The sequence below is a fragment of the Aedes aegypti genome, chromosome 2, assembly GCF_002204515.2.
Source record: "Aedes aegypti strain LVP_AGWG chromosome 2, AaegL5.0 Primary Assembly, whole genome shotgun sequence".
Taxonomy (NCBI): domain Eukaryota; kingdom Metazoa; phylum Arthropoda; class Insecta; order Diptera; family Culicidae; genus Aedes; species Aedes aegypti.
The window spans coordinates 230,130,196-230,149,486 of NC_035108.1; the positions used below are offsets into that span (position 1 = coordinate 230,130,196).

General features: G+C 37.5%; 1 protein-coding gene across 5 annotated transcripts in view; it reads left to right on the forward strand.

Annotated features, from left to right (window-relative positions):
- Positions 1–19,291, forward strand: part of LOC5569990 (inactivation-no-after-potential D protein) — a 298,943-nt gene that overhangs the window by 259,251 nt on the left and 20,401 nt on the right. For all 5 annotated transcript variants that reach the window (XM_021844309.1, XM_021844306.1, XM_021844307.1 and 2 more), the window contains one exon: positions 16,594–16,749. In XM_021844309.1, the coding sequence (XP_021700001.1) occupies positions 16,594–16,749 (156 nt within the window). The remainder of the gene's footprint in view (positions 1–16,593; positions 16,750–19,291) is intronic.

Consider the following 19,291-nt stretch of genomic DNA (forward strand, 5'->3'; position numbering starts at 1 on the left):
TATGAATATTCAATAAATATGGATTTATCTCATATCGTCTATTAATAAAATCGATTTTAAACTAGATAGAAAAATATCATCTTCTCCAATTTTTGCTCACAGGTACTTGAAAGACTGCAAAATCATTTGGTGGAAAGATATATTGTTTTGAGGTGCTCATAGTTGAGATACAAGGCATACAAAATAGCTAATTTTAAGATGAAAAACTCAAATAACATGAAAACCATAAGAAATACAACTTTGGTATGTTCAGCAAAGTTGTAGCAAATGATAAGTATAAAAACTTTGTAGAACATAGTAGGCCAATAAAACTAAAAAATAAAACACTTAAGAGCAAAAAACGTTTTTTTATTAAAAATACTTAATTATCTCGGCTCTTAGGCAAAATCGAGAAAAAGCTTGTTAGGTAAAGTTGTTTCTATGATCATTTGCTACAACTTTGCTGAACATACCAACTTACGATTCGTTAAAATAAAAAAGTTGGCGTATACGTCACTCTTGCGATCACCGTAAAAAAATTTTGATCCGTACATTTTGTAGTACTGAAAATTCTGAACATATTCTCAGAAGAAACTATGGCTCTAAAATCAATAAATCTTGACGAAAACCTCATGTCCGCCTAAATTAGCTTCCTGAACCAGTGTGCATGCACGCGCTAATAATGTGCTCCCGATGTCTTTGGACTACCGCACAATGGTCCGAGGGCAGCCAAAACCTCAAAAATCAAAGTTGTTTTATCCGAACAGTAATATTTTTCCCGATTTCCTCAACACTTTTGCTGTTCATATCCAAAGTTTGAAGCAGATTCATTGAAATTTGAATTTTTTGCAGCTCCTTGAGTGGATCGTGGACATGATTTTTCAAGAAAATTAAAATTTACGATCCATTTTTCACAAGCTATCCATGAATTTAAAGAGAGCTTAAGCTGCAATGATATCTTTAGAGAAGTTGTTTGTATATACATAAAGCACACCTGAGTTGAATAAAAATTTTCATTATATTCATACAAAGTGAATTAAAGTTAAAATTGTTCAAAAAACATATTATTTTTTATAAAAGTACCCTAACACATTAGTAGCCCGCAAATGCCCGCGATGAGAATAAGTTCATTCGAAAGCTAAAAACAAGAGCTTTCAAGTAGGGTATAAATTATTTTGCGAAAACTTGCGATAGAACACTTTCAACGCGTTTGAAGGTGTACGGAGTGCATTTCTAATTAAATAAAAATAATCCTGTAAAACGCTAGTACGTGCATTGCAATCGCAGTAGCCATGAATTGCATCCCGTCCCGAGAAGAAACGAAAACTCGCTCTAATCTTCTTCTTCTTCTTTTTATTTCTGGCGTTACGTCCCAACTGGGACAAAGCCTGCTTCTAAGCAGGCAGGTGTTCTTATGACCACTTCTGCAGTTATTAACTAAGGACTTTCTTTACCGATTGACCATTTTTGCATGTGTATATTGTCTGGCAGGTACGATGATACTTTATGCTCTGGCAAGTCGAGAAAATTTACATTACCAAAAGACCCTCGCCTGGTGGGATTCGAACCCACGATTCTCAGGTTAGTCTAGCTGAATAGCTGCGCGTTTACCCTATGTATGCAATATTTTGGTGTTATACTTTAATTAAATATTGTTTATTCCTTTATTTGATATTATTTGGATATTGAACTTCCTTGAATATAAATTTGAGCTGTCACTAAATAAAATAACACAAATTATCGCGGCTTATTAAGATGGTTGAACGAAACTATTTCCTTCGAAATGCAGCCTCCAGATAAAATAAAACAAATTGGAGAAATCATTCCCTACGTGGACTTGCTTTAGCTATTAAAACAAGTATGATAACATACTGAAGCTAAAGACATGACATGCTGAAATTGATTAAATTGATGATACTTGCATAAAGGCAGGGTTAGATCTGAGATATTTATGGACAAATGTGCATGCAATTTTTTTTCAGACGTCACATGAATTTCAACATTAATTTTTGAGTGGTTTTTCCAATCACGAGTTCATCGTAGTGTTTTTTTTACAAATTTGAAAAATTGGCACATTTAATAAATAAGGTGGTCATTAAGACGAGATGAACATATTTACTTATGATGGTTTTTGTGTAGAGCTTCCATATCTTTGGATGAACAGTTAATATTTTTTATCAAAAATTGCGCTTTAGTCTAGTTGTTTTCACTATTGCAGTTGTGCATGGAAAAATTACTCAAAAATATATGTTGAAATTCAAGTAATGCCTGGCATGCTGTGAAAATTTCATTTCAATCTGTCAATAACTGCGAATCAGCCTGCCCAAGTTAACCATTTTGTATGGAAGTTTGGAAAGTTGAAAATGTATTGTCCAAACCTGAATATTCTAATTATCAGTCCAAAACAAGAAAAAATCGAAAATAAAAGTCCATAATAGTTCAATATGGCATAAAATATGTCAAATATATGATTTCAGCTAATTTGAAGAGATTTTGAGGTTTTGTCCGACATTTGTTCTAGATCGAACCACTGTGTACCGGGGTCAGAAGTCTAGTTGTAAAATATTTACAAGAGCGCTACGAAAGCGCGTCCGAACTCAAAGGTGGTTCGTCACAGAATTCCAAATATATTCGTTCAAATATATGACTAATACAAAATGACACAGTCGCAAAGGAATAACTCCGATAAATATCCTCTAACATAGTCTTTTGTAGATTCTAACGAAATTACGCAAAAACAATTTCGTTTGAAATGTTAACAAGGAGTCCTGAAATAAACTTATATTAAAACTAATAATCTTCTTACATAGTTCTTCTCAGACCAGCTGTTGAATTTGTCAAAATTTCATTTTACAAGAAAATTATATAAGAAATTTTCTTGAATATTTTTGAATTATTCATACAGGAGAGGATTCGATCAGACGTTTCGCCAAGGATTCTTCCAAGTATATCTGTAGAATCATAATGGAGATTTGCTAGTATTCCCTTTATTTCGCCAAGAATAACTTCAAAGATTCTTCTGAAAATCTGCGTAGAATATTGTTGTTGTTCTAGATTTTTTTGAAAAAAAAAACATCTTGCCAGAAATTTATTTATTTATTTCGTCAAGCATATGTAGACTACATACAATAATTACAATACTTTCTTACATGCTATGGATTACTTCTATTGTTCTTTAGTCGTGTTTTAAGCTGCTCTTTGGACATAGTAATAATGTTGTTTATAAAGAGAATCATTGCGAATTCCCGGCGTTGCTTAAGTGTTTCCAAGTTGATGAGCATGCAGCGTGCTTCATATGACGGAAGTGGCAGTACAGTCCAATTCACTACACTTTTTATATTAAACTTTGGGAGGGATTATTAGAGTATGTTTAAAACTACAAATGAACTTTAACACTTCACTTTTTGCAAAAATAAACCACACCGTCGAGTGCTCGACACTGAAGAAGTCTGTAAGTCGCAGACGAAATAGGCCTATCTGTCAAGATAAGCAACACATATTAGAGTTTAAAGGTATTTGCTCACCTTAGTGATTTTAGTATTTTATTTTTTTGCAAAAAATGAAGTGTTAAAGTTCATTTGTAGATTCAGTCCAATTCAGTTTTCGAAGGGCGTATAAAAGGAATTGCTTCTGTACTGATTCTATGCGTTCTTCGTGTACGACATGATACGGGTTCCATACTAGGTGACAATATTCCAGAATTGGTCTTACATATGTAATATACAATAGTTTAATAGCATATGAGTCTTGAAAATTGTTACTGAACCTCTTAATGAAGCCAAGCATGCTGTTTGCTTTGTTTATTATGGAATTATAATGTTCTACAAAAGTGAGTTTAGTGTCTAGGATTACGCTCAAATCCCTTACAATTTTACACTTCTGCACTACTTGATTTCCTAAAAATACTTCAATTGGAAGTGTTACATATTTTCGACTAAATGCTATTGAATTACATTTTTTGATATTGAGTTGGAGTAGACTTTTTTTTGCACCAAGTGAAGAATAAGTTAATGTCATTCTGGAATTCTTCTGCTTCACTAGAATTACTTACTTCCATGAAGAGCTTCTTGTCGTCTGCATACATAAGAAATTTTATTTTTCTAAGTAAAAAGGAAATGTCGTTTACATACAAAATAAAAAGAAGTGGGCCTAAATGAGAACCTTGGGGTACTCCAGAGGTTACAGAAATGGGTGCTGATAATTTATTTTGAAAGCGCACTATTTGTTTCCGATCTGATAGATATGACTGGATCCAACTCAAGAGTCCTGGCTCCATTCCTATTTTGCAATTTAAAGATTAATAATGGTATGTCGATTCGGTCAAATGCCTTACTGAAGTCAGTGTGGATGGCTTCTACATGCTTGCCATTGTCCATTGCGTTGAGAATGAAAGATACAAATTCTAGCAGATTGGAAGATGTTGAACGGCCTTTAAAAAAGCCATGCTGCCTACAAGTAATTTGTTTTTTACTTGCTGGAAAATTTTGTCGTTCACGAGAGATTCGAAGAGTTTGGAGATAATGGCAATTCCGCGATAGTTCCGTATGTCAGATTTTGTACCTGATTTGAAAACAGGCACCAAATACGAGGATTTCCACGCTTCTGGGAATTTTCCATTATTTAGAGACATGTTGAAAAGGCGTTCTAAGGGAAGGGTAAGTTCTTCTGAGATATTTTTGAAGAACACGGGTGCTCCCTTTGACGCGTCCAAGTTTTTTAGTGCCGATAAGATTTCTTGTTGTGATAGTTTTTCAATAGATATACTATTAGAAATTTCTAGGAAAAAAGAAAAGAAATTGCGGTCGCGGTCTTCTTCAGAGTAGGTGGTATACACTTCTTGGAAGAAATCTGCAAAGAGGTTGCAGATATCGGAAGAGTTTTCACCTACGTTTCCGTCAAAATGCATTCGCGAAGGGAAATTGCTACTTTTTAATTTTGTGTTTACATAATTAAAAAAGTTTTTAGGACATGATTTGACTTCGGATTCGACCTTACGATTATATTCTTCATGTGCGGAGTTAATGGCTGAGTTGAGTTTGTTACATATGTCATGATAATTTTGTAAGTTCGTGGCAGTATTTTCTTTTTTGTATAATTTATGCGTTTTCTGTTTCTTGTTCTTTAGGTTTTTCAGTTGTGGGCTAAACCACACCGGTAATTTGTTATTTTGTATACGTCTTTTTCTTCTTGTTGGTACAGTTTCATTAATTACATATTTGTTGAATAATTGAATGGAACTTGTCTACTTCGGTGTCGACATTTCCTTCAATACTTAGAGTAAGGTGGGGCAAAAGTTCGACCTTAGTGATATAATCAAAGTTTCCAGGAAAACAATAGCTGTTATAACAAAACAAATACCATACAGTGAATCTTCAACATATTGACTATAATTTTGCTGAACAAACTTGTGTCAAAATATTTACCCATTTTTAGTTATAACAGTTTCAAAATTGATTGTGTTATTCGAACTTTTGCCCCACCGGTGGGGCAAGAGTTCGAATCTAGTGTGGGGCAAAAGTTCGCTGGCTAAAACACAAAATATCGATCTTTTTATGACAGACATACTTTATACCAGCCGTAAACTTAAGTTTGACCAAAAATACACACTAAATTTTCATCAAAAAATTGCCCAAAACCGGGTTAATTGTAATATACTCAAAAATAGCAGTTTTTCGCAAAACTAAGTGGAAATGTAAAATTTTGGTGGCGGTTTTCACACGATCAGACATATTTAACTAAATTTGATGATAATATGTGGATTTTAGGCAATTTGCATTTTTTTCCGTGATTTTATACATGGGTCGAACTTTTGCCCCGCTGATTCGAACTTTTGCCCCACTATGGGCCAAAAATTGTTTTCAAGCATTTATGCAAAAACTAATACACCTCAAAGCAACCTTATGATAGGCCTAGAAACGCCCTTACATAAAATATTGAAAGAGATTTTATCTTCAATTGGTTCCATGCAACGAAAGTTTGACCAAAAATTACAATATTCACGTCGAAAAACAACAAATAGCCATAACTTTTCCAAATCTCAATCGATTTTTATGATATTTTGAGTGAAAGTCTCTTACTTGAATAGCATTCGAACCACCATGACATTTATAAGATTTGTTTTGAATTGAGCTAGAAATCTTAAAAAGAAACTCTTACCCCACTCGAACTTTTGCCCCACTTTACTCTATAATATGTTGCCAATTAATTGTACATAGTCTACGTTTGGCTTTTTTGTAATTTGCTTTATTGTATTCCGGCACTTCCTCGTATTCCCAGTCGCTGGGGAGAAAAGTTTTATGTATGAAGATTGAGTATTCAATTGCTGTGTGAAATACTTCATTTTTCCATAGAGGTGATAATGATGTATACACACAGAAATCTTCAGTGCAATTTGTAAATAAGAGGTCCAAGTAAGAATTTTGCTGTTTTTTTACGTGATTAATTTGATTTAGGCCAAAATATGATGTTTTGTCGAATAAAAATTCTAAAGTACTGTCTTCGTCTACGACTGGGAGTTAAAGTGATTCATTTTCATTGTCTGCAATGAAGTCGGCATTGCGTTGGTTAAAGTCGCCATAAATATGCAGTTTTACTTCAGGTTCCATATTTGAAATAATAGTTTCGACAATTTTGAAGAATAATTCAAAAGAATGTTTGTTAGCGTGTTCAGGTGGAAAATGCACGGATGAAAAAATATGCATTTCTCCATTAATTAGAGGTTTAGCCCAAACATTTTCGAATTATTTGTGTTTGAAAGTTTCAATTTCTTCGAAAGTAAAGTCTGCATTGATGGCTATGAGAACTCCAACATCGGACTTCTTATTACAGTGTGGCAAATTTCGGTCGCGCCGAAATACATTAAAATTGTTGATAATACATCTTCGAGCTGTTTAGTAGAATACCTATAAGAAGATAAAAAAATCGAATTTAGTACTATACCATTTAATTCCACTAGAGTTTGTATCCTTTGACAGATACGCGTATTTCGACCTCAACTGTAAGGCCGTCTTCAGTGTCGTGTACTAGACTCGACTCTAGTACACGACACTGAAGACGGCCTTACAGTTGAGGTCGAAATACGCGTATCTGTCAAAGGATACAAACTCTAGTGGAATTAAATGGTATAGTACTAAATTCGATTTTTTTTTTTTTTTTTTTTTTACCAATTCATTTATTTAAGGCTCTATCGCGTTTAACGCTTTACGGAGCCGAGATTCATTTTTGTACTTTTTTTACAATTGTTTAACTTCTTAAGTACCAAGTTTAGTCCGGGTTGGAGCCAGGGTACTCGTGGCAACTCGAGGTTAGTGGTCACAAATATTTTTAGGAAGGGCTAGGTTGGGATTGGGTTACAGGGTTCTTTGCAGCTCATCCGGGTGGTATTTCATGGTTGCTCGTTTGTCGTATCATGGCGTATACCAACTTCATGTGGGTTTTCGATTGCCGGATGGCCAGGAACATCAATCCAACACAAATGGACCATAACACAGAGAGAAAAAAAAAAAACTGGGGAAGAGAACACAAGAGAATTAAACTTTTATACAACACAAGCGAAGGTAATCGTAAATCGACAACATGTAGACGAGATCGCGGGAGCCCAACACATCTCTAACTGAAACATAGGGTTGTCTACCTCGGGCCACAAGGGTATCCATAAGTTGTGCTCTGGAGGCGTCCATATCCGGGCACTGCCAAACTACGTGATCGATGTCATCATAACCGGAACCACACCTATTACATATATTGCTCAGCGCGAGGTTGATCCTGTGCAAATGTGCGTCTAGCGAGTAATGGTTGGACATAAGTCTTGACATCACGCGAATGAAATCTCGACTTACATCCCAACCTTTCCACCACGCTCGCAAGGAAACTCTAGGGATTATGGAATGTAACCACCGTCCCAGTTGGTCATTTAGCCAGTCGCTTTGCCAACCGTGAAGAGAACTTTGACGTACTAAATGAAACAATTCATCGTGTGAAATTCTTCTATCATATATCTCACCTTCCTCAGCGCCCACCTTTGCGAGAGAGTCCGCCTTCTCATTGCCATAAATTAAGCAATGTGAGGGGACCCATACAAAGGTAATCTTATATGATCTTTCGACCAGTGCACACATCTGCTCTCTTATTTTTGTAAGAAAGTAAGATGCATGCTTTACAGGTTTCATCGATCGGAGTGCCTCAATAGAACTGAGACTATCCGAGAAGATGAAGAAGTGGTCTGCGGGCATGTTAGAGATCATCCCCAAAGCGAAGTTGATTGCTGCCAGCTCAGCAACATAAACCGTGCAAGGTTCCTGAAGTTTTCGGAAGGCGGAAGAGTTTTCATTGAAGACACCGAAGCCAGTGGATCCATTTATACGTGACCCGTCAGTGAAATATCTCCTGTAGGAATCGACATTCTGGAACTTTGCGTTGAAAATACGTGGAATAGTTATACATCGAAGTTGATCTGGAATTCCATGAATAGCTTGTTTCATGGACAGATCATATTCAACAGAGGAACTGTCATTGGTGAAGCGTACACGTGGAGGGTTATAACATGGAAGGCTAATGTCAGATGACATGTAGTAGAGATAAACTCTCATGAATTTTGACTGAGTGTTCAGTTTGAGCAATTCTTCGAAGTTTTCGATGACGAGTGTGTTGCTCACTCCACACTTAATAAGTATTCTTAGCGAGAGCTCCCAGAATCGGTTTTGTAGCGGTAAAACCCCTGCCAGAACCTCTAGGCTCGCATTATGTGTCGAGTGCATACACCCTAAGGCGATACGCAAACAACGATATTGAATTCGTTCCAATTTAATCAAGTGGCAGTTTGCTGCTGAGAGAAAACAGAAAGAGCCATACTCTAGAACAGAGAGAATGGTTGTTTTATAGAGTTTTATGAGGTCTTCCGGGTGAGCACCCCACCATGTTCCGGTAATTGTTCGTAGAAAATTGATCCTTTGTTGGCATTTTTCCGTTAAATACCTAATATGAGTTCGCCAAGTGCCTTTTGAATCAAACCAGACCCCAAGGTATTTTGAAGTCAAAGACTGGTCGATGTCTGTTCCCAAAAGCTTAAGCTTTAGTTGGGCAGGATTCCGCTTCCTAGAAAATACAACCAGTTGAGTTTTTTGCGGAGCAAACTCGATCCCTAAATTTCTAGCCCAAGTGGATAGATTATCAAGGGAATTTTGCAATGGTCTTTGCAAGATTTCCGCTCGTGGGCCCTTCATAGAAACCACAGCATCATCTGCAAGTTGTCTTAGCGTGCATGGTTCTTCCAAACAGTTGTCAATATCTTTAACATAAAAATTATAAAGCAAGGGACTCAGACATGAGCCTTGGGGAAGGCCCATATAACTAATTCTGGAAGTTGTCAGTTGACCGAGAGTGAAGCTCATGTGTTTTTCTGACAACAGATTGTACAAGAAATTATTCAATATTCCAGGTAATCCACTATTGTGCAGGCTTTCTGACAATATTTCTATGGAAACTGAATCAAAAGCGCCCTTAATATCCAAGAAAACCGAAGCCAATTGCTCCTTGTCCGCAAAGGCTAGTTGAATATCTGATGAAAGCAACGCTAGACAATCGTTTGTTCCTTTGCCCTTGCGAAAGCCAAATTGAGTACTGGAAAGCATGTTGTTTGATTCGACCCAGTGATCGAGTCGGGATAGGATCATTTTTTCTAACAATTTCCTTAAACATGATAACATAGCAATCGGGCGGTACGAATTATGATCAGACGCTGGTTTCCCAGGCTTTTGAATAGCTATTACTTTGACCTGTCTCCATTCAGGTGGAACAATGTTGTGCTCCATGAATAAGTTGAACAGGTCAAGCAACCGTCTTTTAGCGATATCAGGGAGATTTTTAAGAAGATTGAACTTAATCATATCGCGTCCCGGAGAGGAGTTGTTTGATGAAAGAAGAGCCATAGAAAATTCCAGCATAGTGAATGGTCTGTCCAACGCATCGTCTCTCTGGGTTTCCCAGAATGGCGGTTGAGCTGGAACTGAGTCTGGACAGACCTTTTTTGCGAAGTTGAATATCCAACGATTGGAGTATTCGTCACTCTCATTTGAGGATGAGCGGTTTCGCATGTTGCGAGCCACTCTCCAAAGCGTCGTCATTGAAGTTTCTCGTGAGAGGCCATCGATGAAACGTCGCCAATAGCTACGCTTCTTCGCTTTAATAAGATTCTTCAGTCTTTTTTCGAGCTTCGAGTACTCTAAATAAAGTTCTGAGGTACCATATCTACGAAAAGCTTTAAAGGCATTAGATTTTTCTCGATACAACTGAGTGCATTCATCATCCCAACCAGGTGTGGCTGGTCGTCTTTTGAAGGATGCACTTGGAACTCGTTGCTTTTGGGATTCTAATGCACTTTTATAAATCAATTCTGTTAGGAGTCGATACTCATCCAACGGTGGGAGAGTGTTGAATGATTCGATACCAAAGGTTACCGCTGATGCAAATTTTTGCCAATCGATATTCCTAGTGAGGTCAAAAGGAACCTGAATTGACTGTTCTGACCTTTCAAAATTATTTCTGATAGAAGTTATTATGGGCAAGTGATCACTACCATGGGGGTCATCGATCACCTTCCACATGCAATCGAATGATAGTGAACTTGATCCCAAAGACAGGTCAAGGCGGCTTTCTTTGCCGTCGGATGAAATACGTGTCACTTCACCTGTGTTCAAAATGTTCAAGTTGAAATCGTCGCATAAGTCATAGAAAATAGCCGCTCTATAATCGTCATAAGACTCGCCCCATCCAGTACCATGTGAGTTCATATCACCCAGTATTAAAACTGGAGATGAGAGCATGGAGACTGCATTCCAGAGATGACGGCGGTTTATTGAAACTCTTGGAGGAATATAAACAGAAGCTACGCAAAGGTCTTTACCCTTTACGCTTATTTGGCAAGCAACGATTTCTATGCCTGGATGAGTCGGGATGGGGATTCTGTAGAATGAGTGGCACTTTTTGATCCCTAAAAGCACACCCCCGTAATTATCATCTCGATCCTGGCGTATAATGTTAAAATCGTAGAAGTTAAGATCATCTTCAGAAGAAAGCCATGTTTCACAGAGTGCAAATATATCACAATCGGAATTGTGAAGCAAAAACTTAAATGTGTCTAATTTAGGTTTTAGACTATGACAGTTCCACTGTAGCACAGTGATCATATCTTGTACCTCACTCGATGAATTATCCATCGAAAGATATGATCGAAGCAAGGAGGGGCCACGAAATAGTCAATTCCCTGAGATACTCTTCTATTGCGGGGAGAAAAAGGTCGAGTATGCCTCTGAATGAGTCTGAAACTCCGAGGGCATTGCATATGCGATCCACAAGGGCCGTAAAAGTTATCAGTCCTCGCTTGGCCCCGGGGGTTTTCGAGGAAGAGCGAGGGACTTCAGTAGCTTTTTTCTTGCTATCTTGTCTAGAGCTTCTTTTTGAAGTATATTTAATAGGTGGAGGCGGGGGCGGCAGATCTTTGCTGCAACACGGAACGGAAGCATCAAAGACCTGTTTCTTCGGCAATTTCAAATTTGCCCCACCTCCTTTTGAATTAGGCAAACTTTTGAGGGAAGATTTCATTACCTTTCGGCGCAGTCCCGGAGAAGATTGAGACTTTCGTTTACCGGGTGCGTGTACCTCCGAAGAATCTCCCCCATCGGTTTCGTCGTCGTTCGCTTCATCGGAAGACAACTCTTGAAAAGAGTTACCAACTGGGATGGCTGATGAAGACTCTTTTGCGGACGGATTTAAAGATTTTACCATTTCCGCGTATGTCTTCTTGGAGCGCTTCACAATTGAGCGACTCTCATTTCGAATGCGTCTTTTATAAGCCGGGCATTTCTGCAGGTCATGAAGTTCCTCGCGACAGTAGCTACATTTTTCGGCTTCCTGTGTGCAAGCATCTTCCAAGTGAGCTTGGTTGCATTTGCCACAACGGGGCTTGTTGTCGCAATAGCTAGCACTGTGGCCAAGCTGCTTGCAGTTGGTACAATTGAATACCTTCGGCACGTAAAGACGCACTGGGTAAAAAGCACTGTCAATACAAACAAATTTCGGGAGGACGGAACCGGGGAAAGTCACTCGAAACGAGGCTGACGGCGAAAACACTTTCTTATTTCCTTCCATGGAAACTGATTGTAATTGTTTACAATCCAGTATAGCCACATCAGGAATGGACCGGTTCTCAAAGACGCCTTTGCCAGTCTTAATGTCTTCGCATGTTAGACTCGCGTCGATAATTTTCCCTTCCACCTCGACTTCTCGTGCCGGCACATAGACGCAATATTCCACAGTAAAAGCCTCATGCTGAGCAATTTCATTCGCTGCTTTGTAACTAGGTGCAGTTACACGCAGCTTGGATTCTTTCACTTGGTGAATAACGGTCCCAGGATATTTACGCGTCAGCTCCCGAGAAATCGAGAGCACGTTCAAAATCTTCTTTTTGCGCCGGAAATAGACAACCCAAGGCCCAGCCGAAGACGGTTGATAGAACCGCGTTCGAGCAACGAGATCTCTAGGAGGCGTATCGCCTCCATCCGATTCATCCATGCGGAAAAAAGCTTAACCGCAACCAAATGAAGAAAAAAAAATAATAATAAAAAAAAACAAAAACAAAAAAAAAATATGTGTAAAAAAATTATTAATCAGTGGACTATTTTGTACACACCTCCCCTAAATGGGTAAATCAAATTCACAAAAAAAAAAGAAAAAAAAAATTAACCAGTTAGTGGGCTATTTTGTACCCAACTCCCCTATACAGGCAAAATTGCACCGGGAGAGAGACAGAGGAGAAGCGAAAAACAACCTTGAACTCAACACTGTTGTTCGGAGATGCGAAAGCAATTCAATAGATAATGTATACTTATCCGTTCTACAGCAGGAGAACGTCCACGCGCCGTAGGTAGTAGACCGACCGGGTCGGCCTTCTGCCTTGTTGTTGTTCTCGGTGCGGGAGAAAATCAATCACCGATAATTGATGATGGGCGATGATTTTATTGCGGTGGAACGATACTAGTTTCACTAGTTCGCTTCCTTCGCAAAGCGCAATCGTCTAAGCACTCACTTTGCACAAAACTGAAACTTGTTTAACTCACTAATTAAACCAAAAACCCACGCGGGCGGTGGGGAAAAAGGCCTAAATGAACTCTGCAAAAAGTGCCGTACGATGAGACCGGGATCCTGTCGACCGACTCGTTCAAGCGCTAAGCAAGGAATGTCGATTTTTTTTATCTTCTTATTAAAATTGTTTTCAAAAATTTCTTCGCTTCTTACGCTTTCGTCCCAGTTAGTTTCAGTTCCAAGAATTACATTGAAAGAAGAAGATAAAAGTTTTTGTTGAATTTCCTTCATTTTGGCTGAGCTTTTCATGCGATTGAAATTCTGGAAATATACCAGAATTTCAGTCGCATTCTGTTGAGTAGACGAAGAAATTTTTGGATTATTAGTAATACTTGCATTACTATGTGCGTCAGGTAGCGTGTGTAGGGTGGATGTTGTGGAGACGTCAGTGATGTCTGCTTCCAAGGAATGCGTCTTTATTTTCGAAAATTTTGTGAGCCGGTTGAATAAAATTTATTTGCACTCTCCCTGGTAAGCTGCAGTCGCTGTATGCGCTCGCTGGATAAGAATGCCCGGTACGACTTCAAGTCTTCTACGGCGTCGCTTCGCGAAATTCCGAGTTCTTCGTGGACGTCCAAGAAAATTTCGCGCAAGAGATTAGTGTTCGCTGGTAGTCCTTCTGCTGCTAATGGTAAAGATGCGCTAGTTTTGGTAAGTCCCGAATACATGTTGAAGGGGACTGGTCATGCAAGAATGAAAGATAGGTCCGCACTATGTCCATGATTTTCGGGTCCCGTAGACATGCTTTCAGGAAGCGTTTGTCCCCGGCTGCAGATTCTTCCGTGAGTCTGACTATAGGTGGACGCATGGGGTCAAAGAGTGGAGGGTTTACAAGCCTGGAAGGTTTTTCAGGGCGAAAAGGGTTGATGGTTTCCCCTTTTTGGAAATTTATGAATTTCGGTCCATTGTCTTTCATTGGCGGCTGAGAAAATTGTACACGTGCCGCTGCCAAAAGTTCTTTGTCCAATGGTAATGACAAATTTGCACGCACAGAATTCATGTGCGTTGAAGTGATTTCTGTGTTGTTAGTAGTACTTTTGTCGATATTGTGGTTGTTGTCGTCGATGTTGCTGATGGTACTGTTATTTTTGCTATTGCTATTGTTGTTACTGATGTTACTGATGCTTCTGTTGTTGTTGTTTTTGTTATTGTTATTGCCATTGTTGTTGTTGCTGTTATTGTTGTAGTTGTTGCTGTTGTTGTTGTTGTTGTTGTTGATGTTTCGGTTGTTTTGATTCCTGGCGTTGTTTCCTCCTTCGTCTGGCCTTCTTTTCCTTCTTTTCTTGTGTACGACGTGAACGCTGTTTAGCGTCATATACAGTCCAGTCATGCTTCCATACTTTTTTATTGCCTAGCATGCGCCAGCTGGGGGAGGGTTTGATGATGTCCCTCAATTCATTGGCTAAGTTGTTTGCCATTATTGGTTCACATGTATGTGTATGTGTCGCCGAAAATGTTTTTGCCATTTCTTCGATGTGTGATTTTACATCGGAAGCTAGAATGGCATTTTTGTCGACCAAGTCATTAATTAATTGGGGTTGGTCAATGGAGTGCGCTGCAGCTGATGTTGATATTATGATTTCGTCTACTGCTGCGGTTGCTGCTGATTTGACCGCTTTTTCTACAGCTGGGTCTGTTGGAGGTGTGTCAAGAAGTGCCGATAGTTGATGTTTTATTTCTGCGGCACTTGTCTTGCTACTACTGTTCACGATGGAAATGCTCCGTTTAATTTCGCTGACCATTTGTTCAAAGTGTGCCAGCGTTTCGTCGTGCATAGCACTAAGGCTATTAAAATTAGTTGCTAATTTTTTTTTTTTTTTTTTTTTATACCCACCACTGACCCCCACACCAAAGAGCTCGCATTGTGAGCTCCCTGGTAGTGGACGCAACTAAAAATTAAATGACTAATAAACTAACAAACGCGAAAATAAAAACAAACAATTACCATACAAAGGTGTGGTGCAAAAACAAGAAGGTGAATATATCTAGGATCCAGTGGAAATCAGCTTTCCTTTGAAGGATCCATTTCTGAACAAGAGACGTTGATATGCTTAAGCATTAAATAAATCTTAATAAGAATTCGAGTGATTGAAAGTAATGTTGAAAGCAATGGATAGTTGAATTTGTGCTACAGCAGATATGCAATAATGTTACCTTTATAATGTTGTTTCAATTTGGTTTTGAAGATATCACGATTATTTATCTGTTTAAGGTATTCCGGGAGGGAATTGTATTTCAGAGGACCGAAATAAGATAATTTTGTTTGTCCAAAACTAGTGCGTGCTCTCGATTGCACTAAGCTATTAGCTTGTCTTGTGTTGTGACCATGATTGGATGTTGTAAGAACAAAATTATGATGCAAGTTTTGGTTTTTTAGTATATCATACACAAAAAGAGACGATTGCAGCTCGCATAGACAACGTATGGGTAGGATTTGTGGTTTGCTGTCAATGAATGTCCAATACTTTCCGAGATATGATTGAAAGATGTGGACAGTTCATTAAGATTAAATTCAGGAATGAATTTATCCTGGCAGTCTTGGCACAAAGGAAGCATGAAGGTACGTAAAATGTCTTCGTGGTGTCGTTGTACGCCAATGCAGGCAGCGTGATAGGTCCGCTTACAGTTGCCTTGGCAGCGCCAAAGAAAACGATTGTCGTTTTGTGTACAGTTCACAACACCACACTTCATTTTGCACACGCGTCGATAAAAAAAATGTAAATTAAAAGCTTACGCGAGGTGCGCGCGCGGGTCGAATAAAAATGCAGTTGATGGAAATTTCAGTTGAATATGTCTCTAATCGCATATTTCTTGGATTTTGCCAGGAATTATTTGTAGAATCATATCTAAGCGGAATCTCGAAACGCGTTGTAAATTGTCATTTTGTGAGAAATTTATGAATGATGATTTTGAGGTCATTCGCCACCATTGTAACCCTCTACACTCAGAAATAAAAATATTCTCCGAATTACTAAAGTTTATGCATCGATGACTATTTTCCATTTGCCTCTATTTTATTCCGCTGTGAATTTTCACATGAACTGTCATTTCAACTGGCCTGAAGCTTAGCGATACTTCAACCCAGATGAATTGACAAATAGTATAACAAATCCCAGCAGAATGAAAGAGAGGCAGATATAAAATAATCATTAAATACTAAAATTAATTAATTTTGTGACTATCCGTGTTTCCGAGCGTACCCCACCTCAGAATTCGGGCTGCCCCCATGCTAACATTACACGTTCTCATAACTATTTATATAAAATTGCGAAATTTTCTTAAAATTTTGGCATACATATTTCGCACAATTTCCCTAAAATTTGACCAATTGAAAAGTAGGTTTTCCCCATTGTTTCAGCGTTTTTGACTTTTTCACCGACATTTGCAGGCACATCATATGCTACTCCGATGGTTCTGACCAGAATCCCAAAAATATGTATAACTAAATTTTATATATTATTTCTTTTTTTTTTTCAGGGTGCAATCATCATAGACATTTTGCCAAATAGTATTGCAGATAAAGATAAGCGACTAAGAGTATTCGATCAAATTTTAGAGATAAATGGATCTAAAGTTATACCTGATTTAAGTGAAAATCAAGTACAAAAGGCTGTGAAACAATTACAAGCGAGAGTAAGTACAAAAATTTAATAAGTTCTTCATTATAACGGGTGTTCAATAAAAAATAAGATTTTCAGTCATATAGTAAAAAAAAGTTCAACGAGTTCAGTATTTTTTTAATTTAAAACATAATGTTTATTCTTCAAAAAAAATTACGAGAAGCGGACCTGATCAGCCGTACGACGCAACTTAGTCGCGATGCTCTGACAAGAGCGTTGGGCGGCACTGAAGTCATTCTTCCGGATATATTTAATTTAAGATCTTCGTGGTCAACTGTTTCGTATCCTTGGCCTGCAAATTATGTTGCTGTTTTGATGCCATCTCCGATTGAATTGACAACACCCGAGCAAAAGAAACATGCCACCCATTTATTGAAATGATGTGTAACTTTCATAATTGCCATGTCAATGATATCCCAAGTAACCACAAGTATTATATCATTGCATTAATTTGATTGAAAGTTAACATTTTTTGCATTAATAATGTTATCATGCAGTTATTCAATAACTGTCAAGCAATGATTCATTTGATTATCATTATAAATGCTTTGTTGCATCAATTTAATTCAGCATTATGTTAAGCGTTTAGAGTGCATATATGCAAGCAGAAGAATTTCTTTATGTTGAGATTACTATCAACTTTTATTTACGCACAGTTAATTGTTACGAAGTAAAATTAACTTTTTATAAAAGACACCGACACGTTAAGGTGAACTAGCTTGGAATCAAAATTCAATAATGTACTAAAATAATGTTATTTCTTTATTAGTATCATTCTAAACATTACATTCATTTCTTATATCTAGGTGTTCTGTGTTACAACACTATCATCATAATTTGGTAAAACAAATCTAAGATTTTATTAACATTTTGTTAACAACATATTACATTTCATTTGCCGTAGCAGTTCAGATTTTTTACAGGTGAGTTGATTTCACCTGCTTATAAGAGAAAAAACGCTTTGAATATACTAAACCTAACTGAACCTAAACATATAACGCATTAATCGTGGCAATAGAAGATTGTAACGATTTTTGCCTGAAATTATTAATTATTTTATTTGACATTTGTTCCAATGATTCAACATTGGATATTCTATGTAACTCATTGGTACTATACCAGGGAGGAAGCTTCAGAATCATTTTCAAAATTTTATTTTGAATTCTCTGCAGAGCTTTCTTCCTGGTCTTACAACAGCTAGTCCATATGGGTACAGCATACAACATGACTGGCCTGAAAATTTGTTTGAATATCCAAAGCTTGTTCTTAAGACAAAGTTTTGATTTTCTATTAATAAGGGGATAGAGACATTTTACATATTTATTACATCTGGCTTCAATGCCCTCAATGTGATTTTTGAAAGTTAAATTCTTATCTAGCATGAGCCCTAGATACTAAACTTCATCTGACCAATTTATTGGAACCCCTCTCATCGTGACAACATGTCTACTTGAGGGTTTCAAATAAAGAGCTTTTGGTTTATGCGGGAATAATATTAGTTGAGTTTTGGAAGCATTAGGAGAAATCTTCCATTTTTGCTAAAAAAAATATCCAAACTTTTTTGCAATCGACTACAGATGACACGCAGGCGGAGAGGCCTGTGTCATCCGCAAACAAGGATTTTTGACATCCCTGAGGTAACTCAGGTAAGTCAGATGTGAAAATATTGTATAATATTGGTCCCAAAATGCTGCCTTGGGGAACACCAGCTCTTACAGGAAGTCTTTCAGATCTGGAGTTCTGATAATTAACCTGAAGTGTACGATTTGACAGATAACTTTTAATTATTCTAACAATGTATGTTGGGAAATTAAGATTTTTTAATTTTACAATCAAACCTTCATGCCAAACACTGTCGAATGCTTTTTCTATGTCTAGAAGAGCAAAACCAGTAGAATAGCCTTCAGATTTGTTGGAACGGATCAAATTTGTTACACGTAAAAGATGATGAGTGGTCGAATGTCCATGGCGGAATCCGAACTGTTCATTGGCAAACATTGAATTTTCGTTGATGTGGACCATCATTCTGTTCAAAATGACCTTTTCAAAAAGTTTACTGATGTAGGAAAGCAAACTTATTGGACGATAGCTAGAAGCTTCTGCAGGATTTTTGTCAGGTTATAAAATTGGAACAACCTTAGAATTTTTCCATTTGTCAGGAAAATATGCTAATTGAAAACATTTGTTGAATATATCAACTAAAAATGATAAGCTACTTTCTGGAAGATTCTTGATGAGGATGTAGAAAATTCCATCATCACCAGGAGCTTTCATATTTTTGAATTTTTTAATAATAGTTCTCACTTCTTCCAAATAAGTCTCCCAGGCATTTTCGAAAACGTTCTCTTGATTGAGAATATTTTCGAAGTCCTGAGTAACTTGATTTCCAATTGGACTAGTAAGTCCTTAATTAAAATTGTGCACACTTTCAAACTGCATAGCAAGTTTTTGAGCTTTTTCGCAATTAGTTAGTAATAATTTGTTTTCCTCTTTCAATGGTATTGGCTTCTGAGGTTTTTTCAAGATTTTAGATAATTTCCAGGGTCCAATTGAGA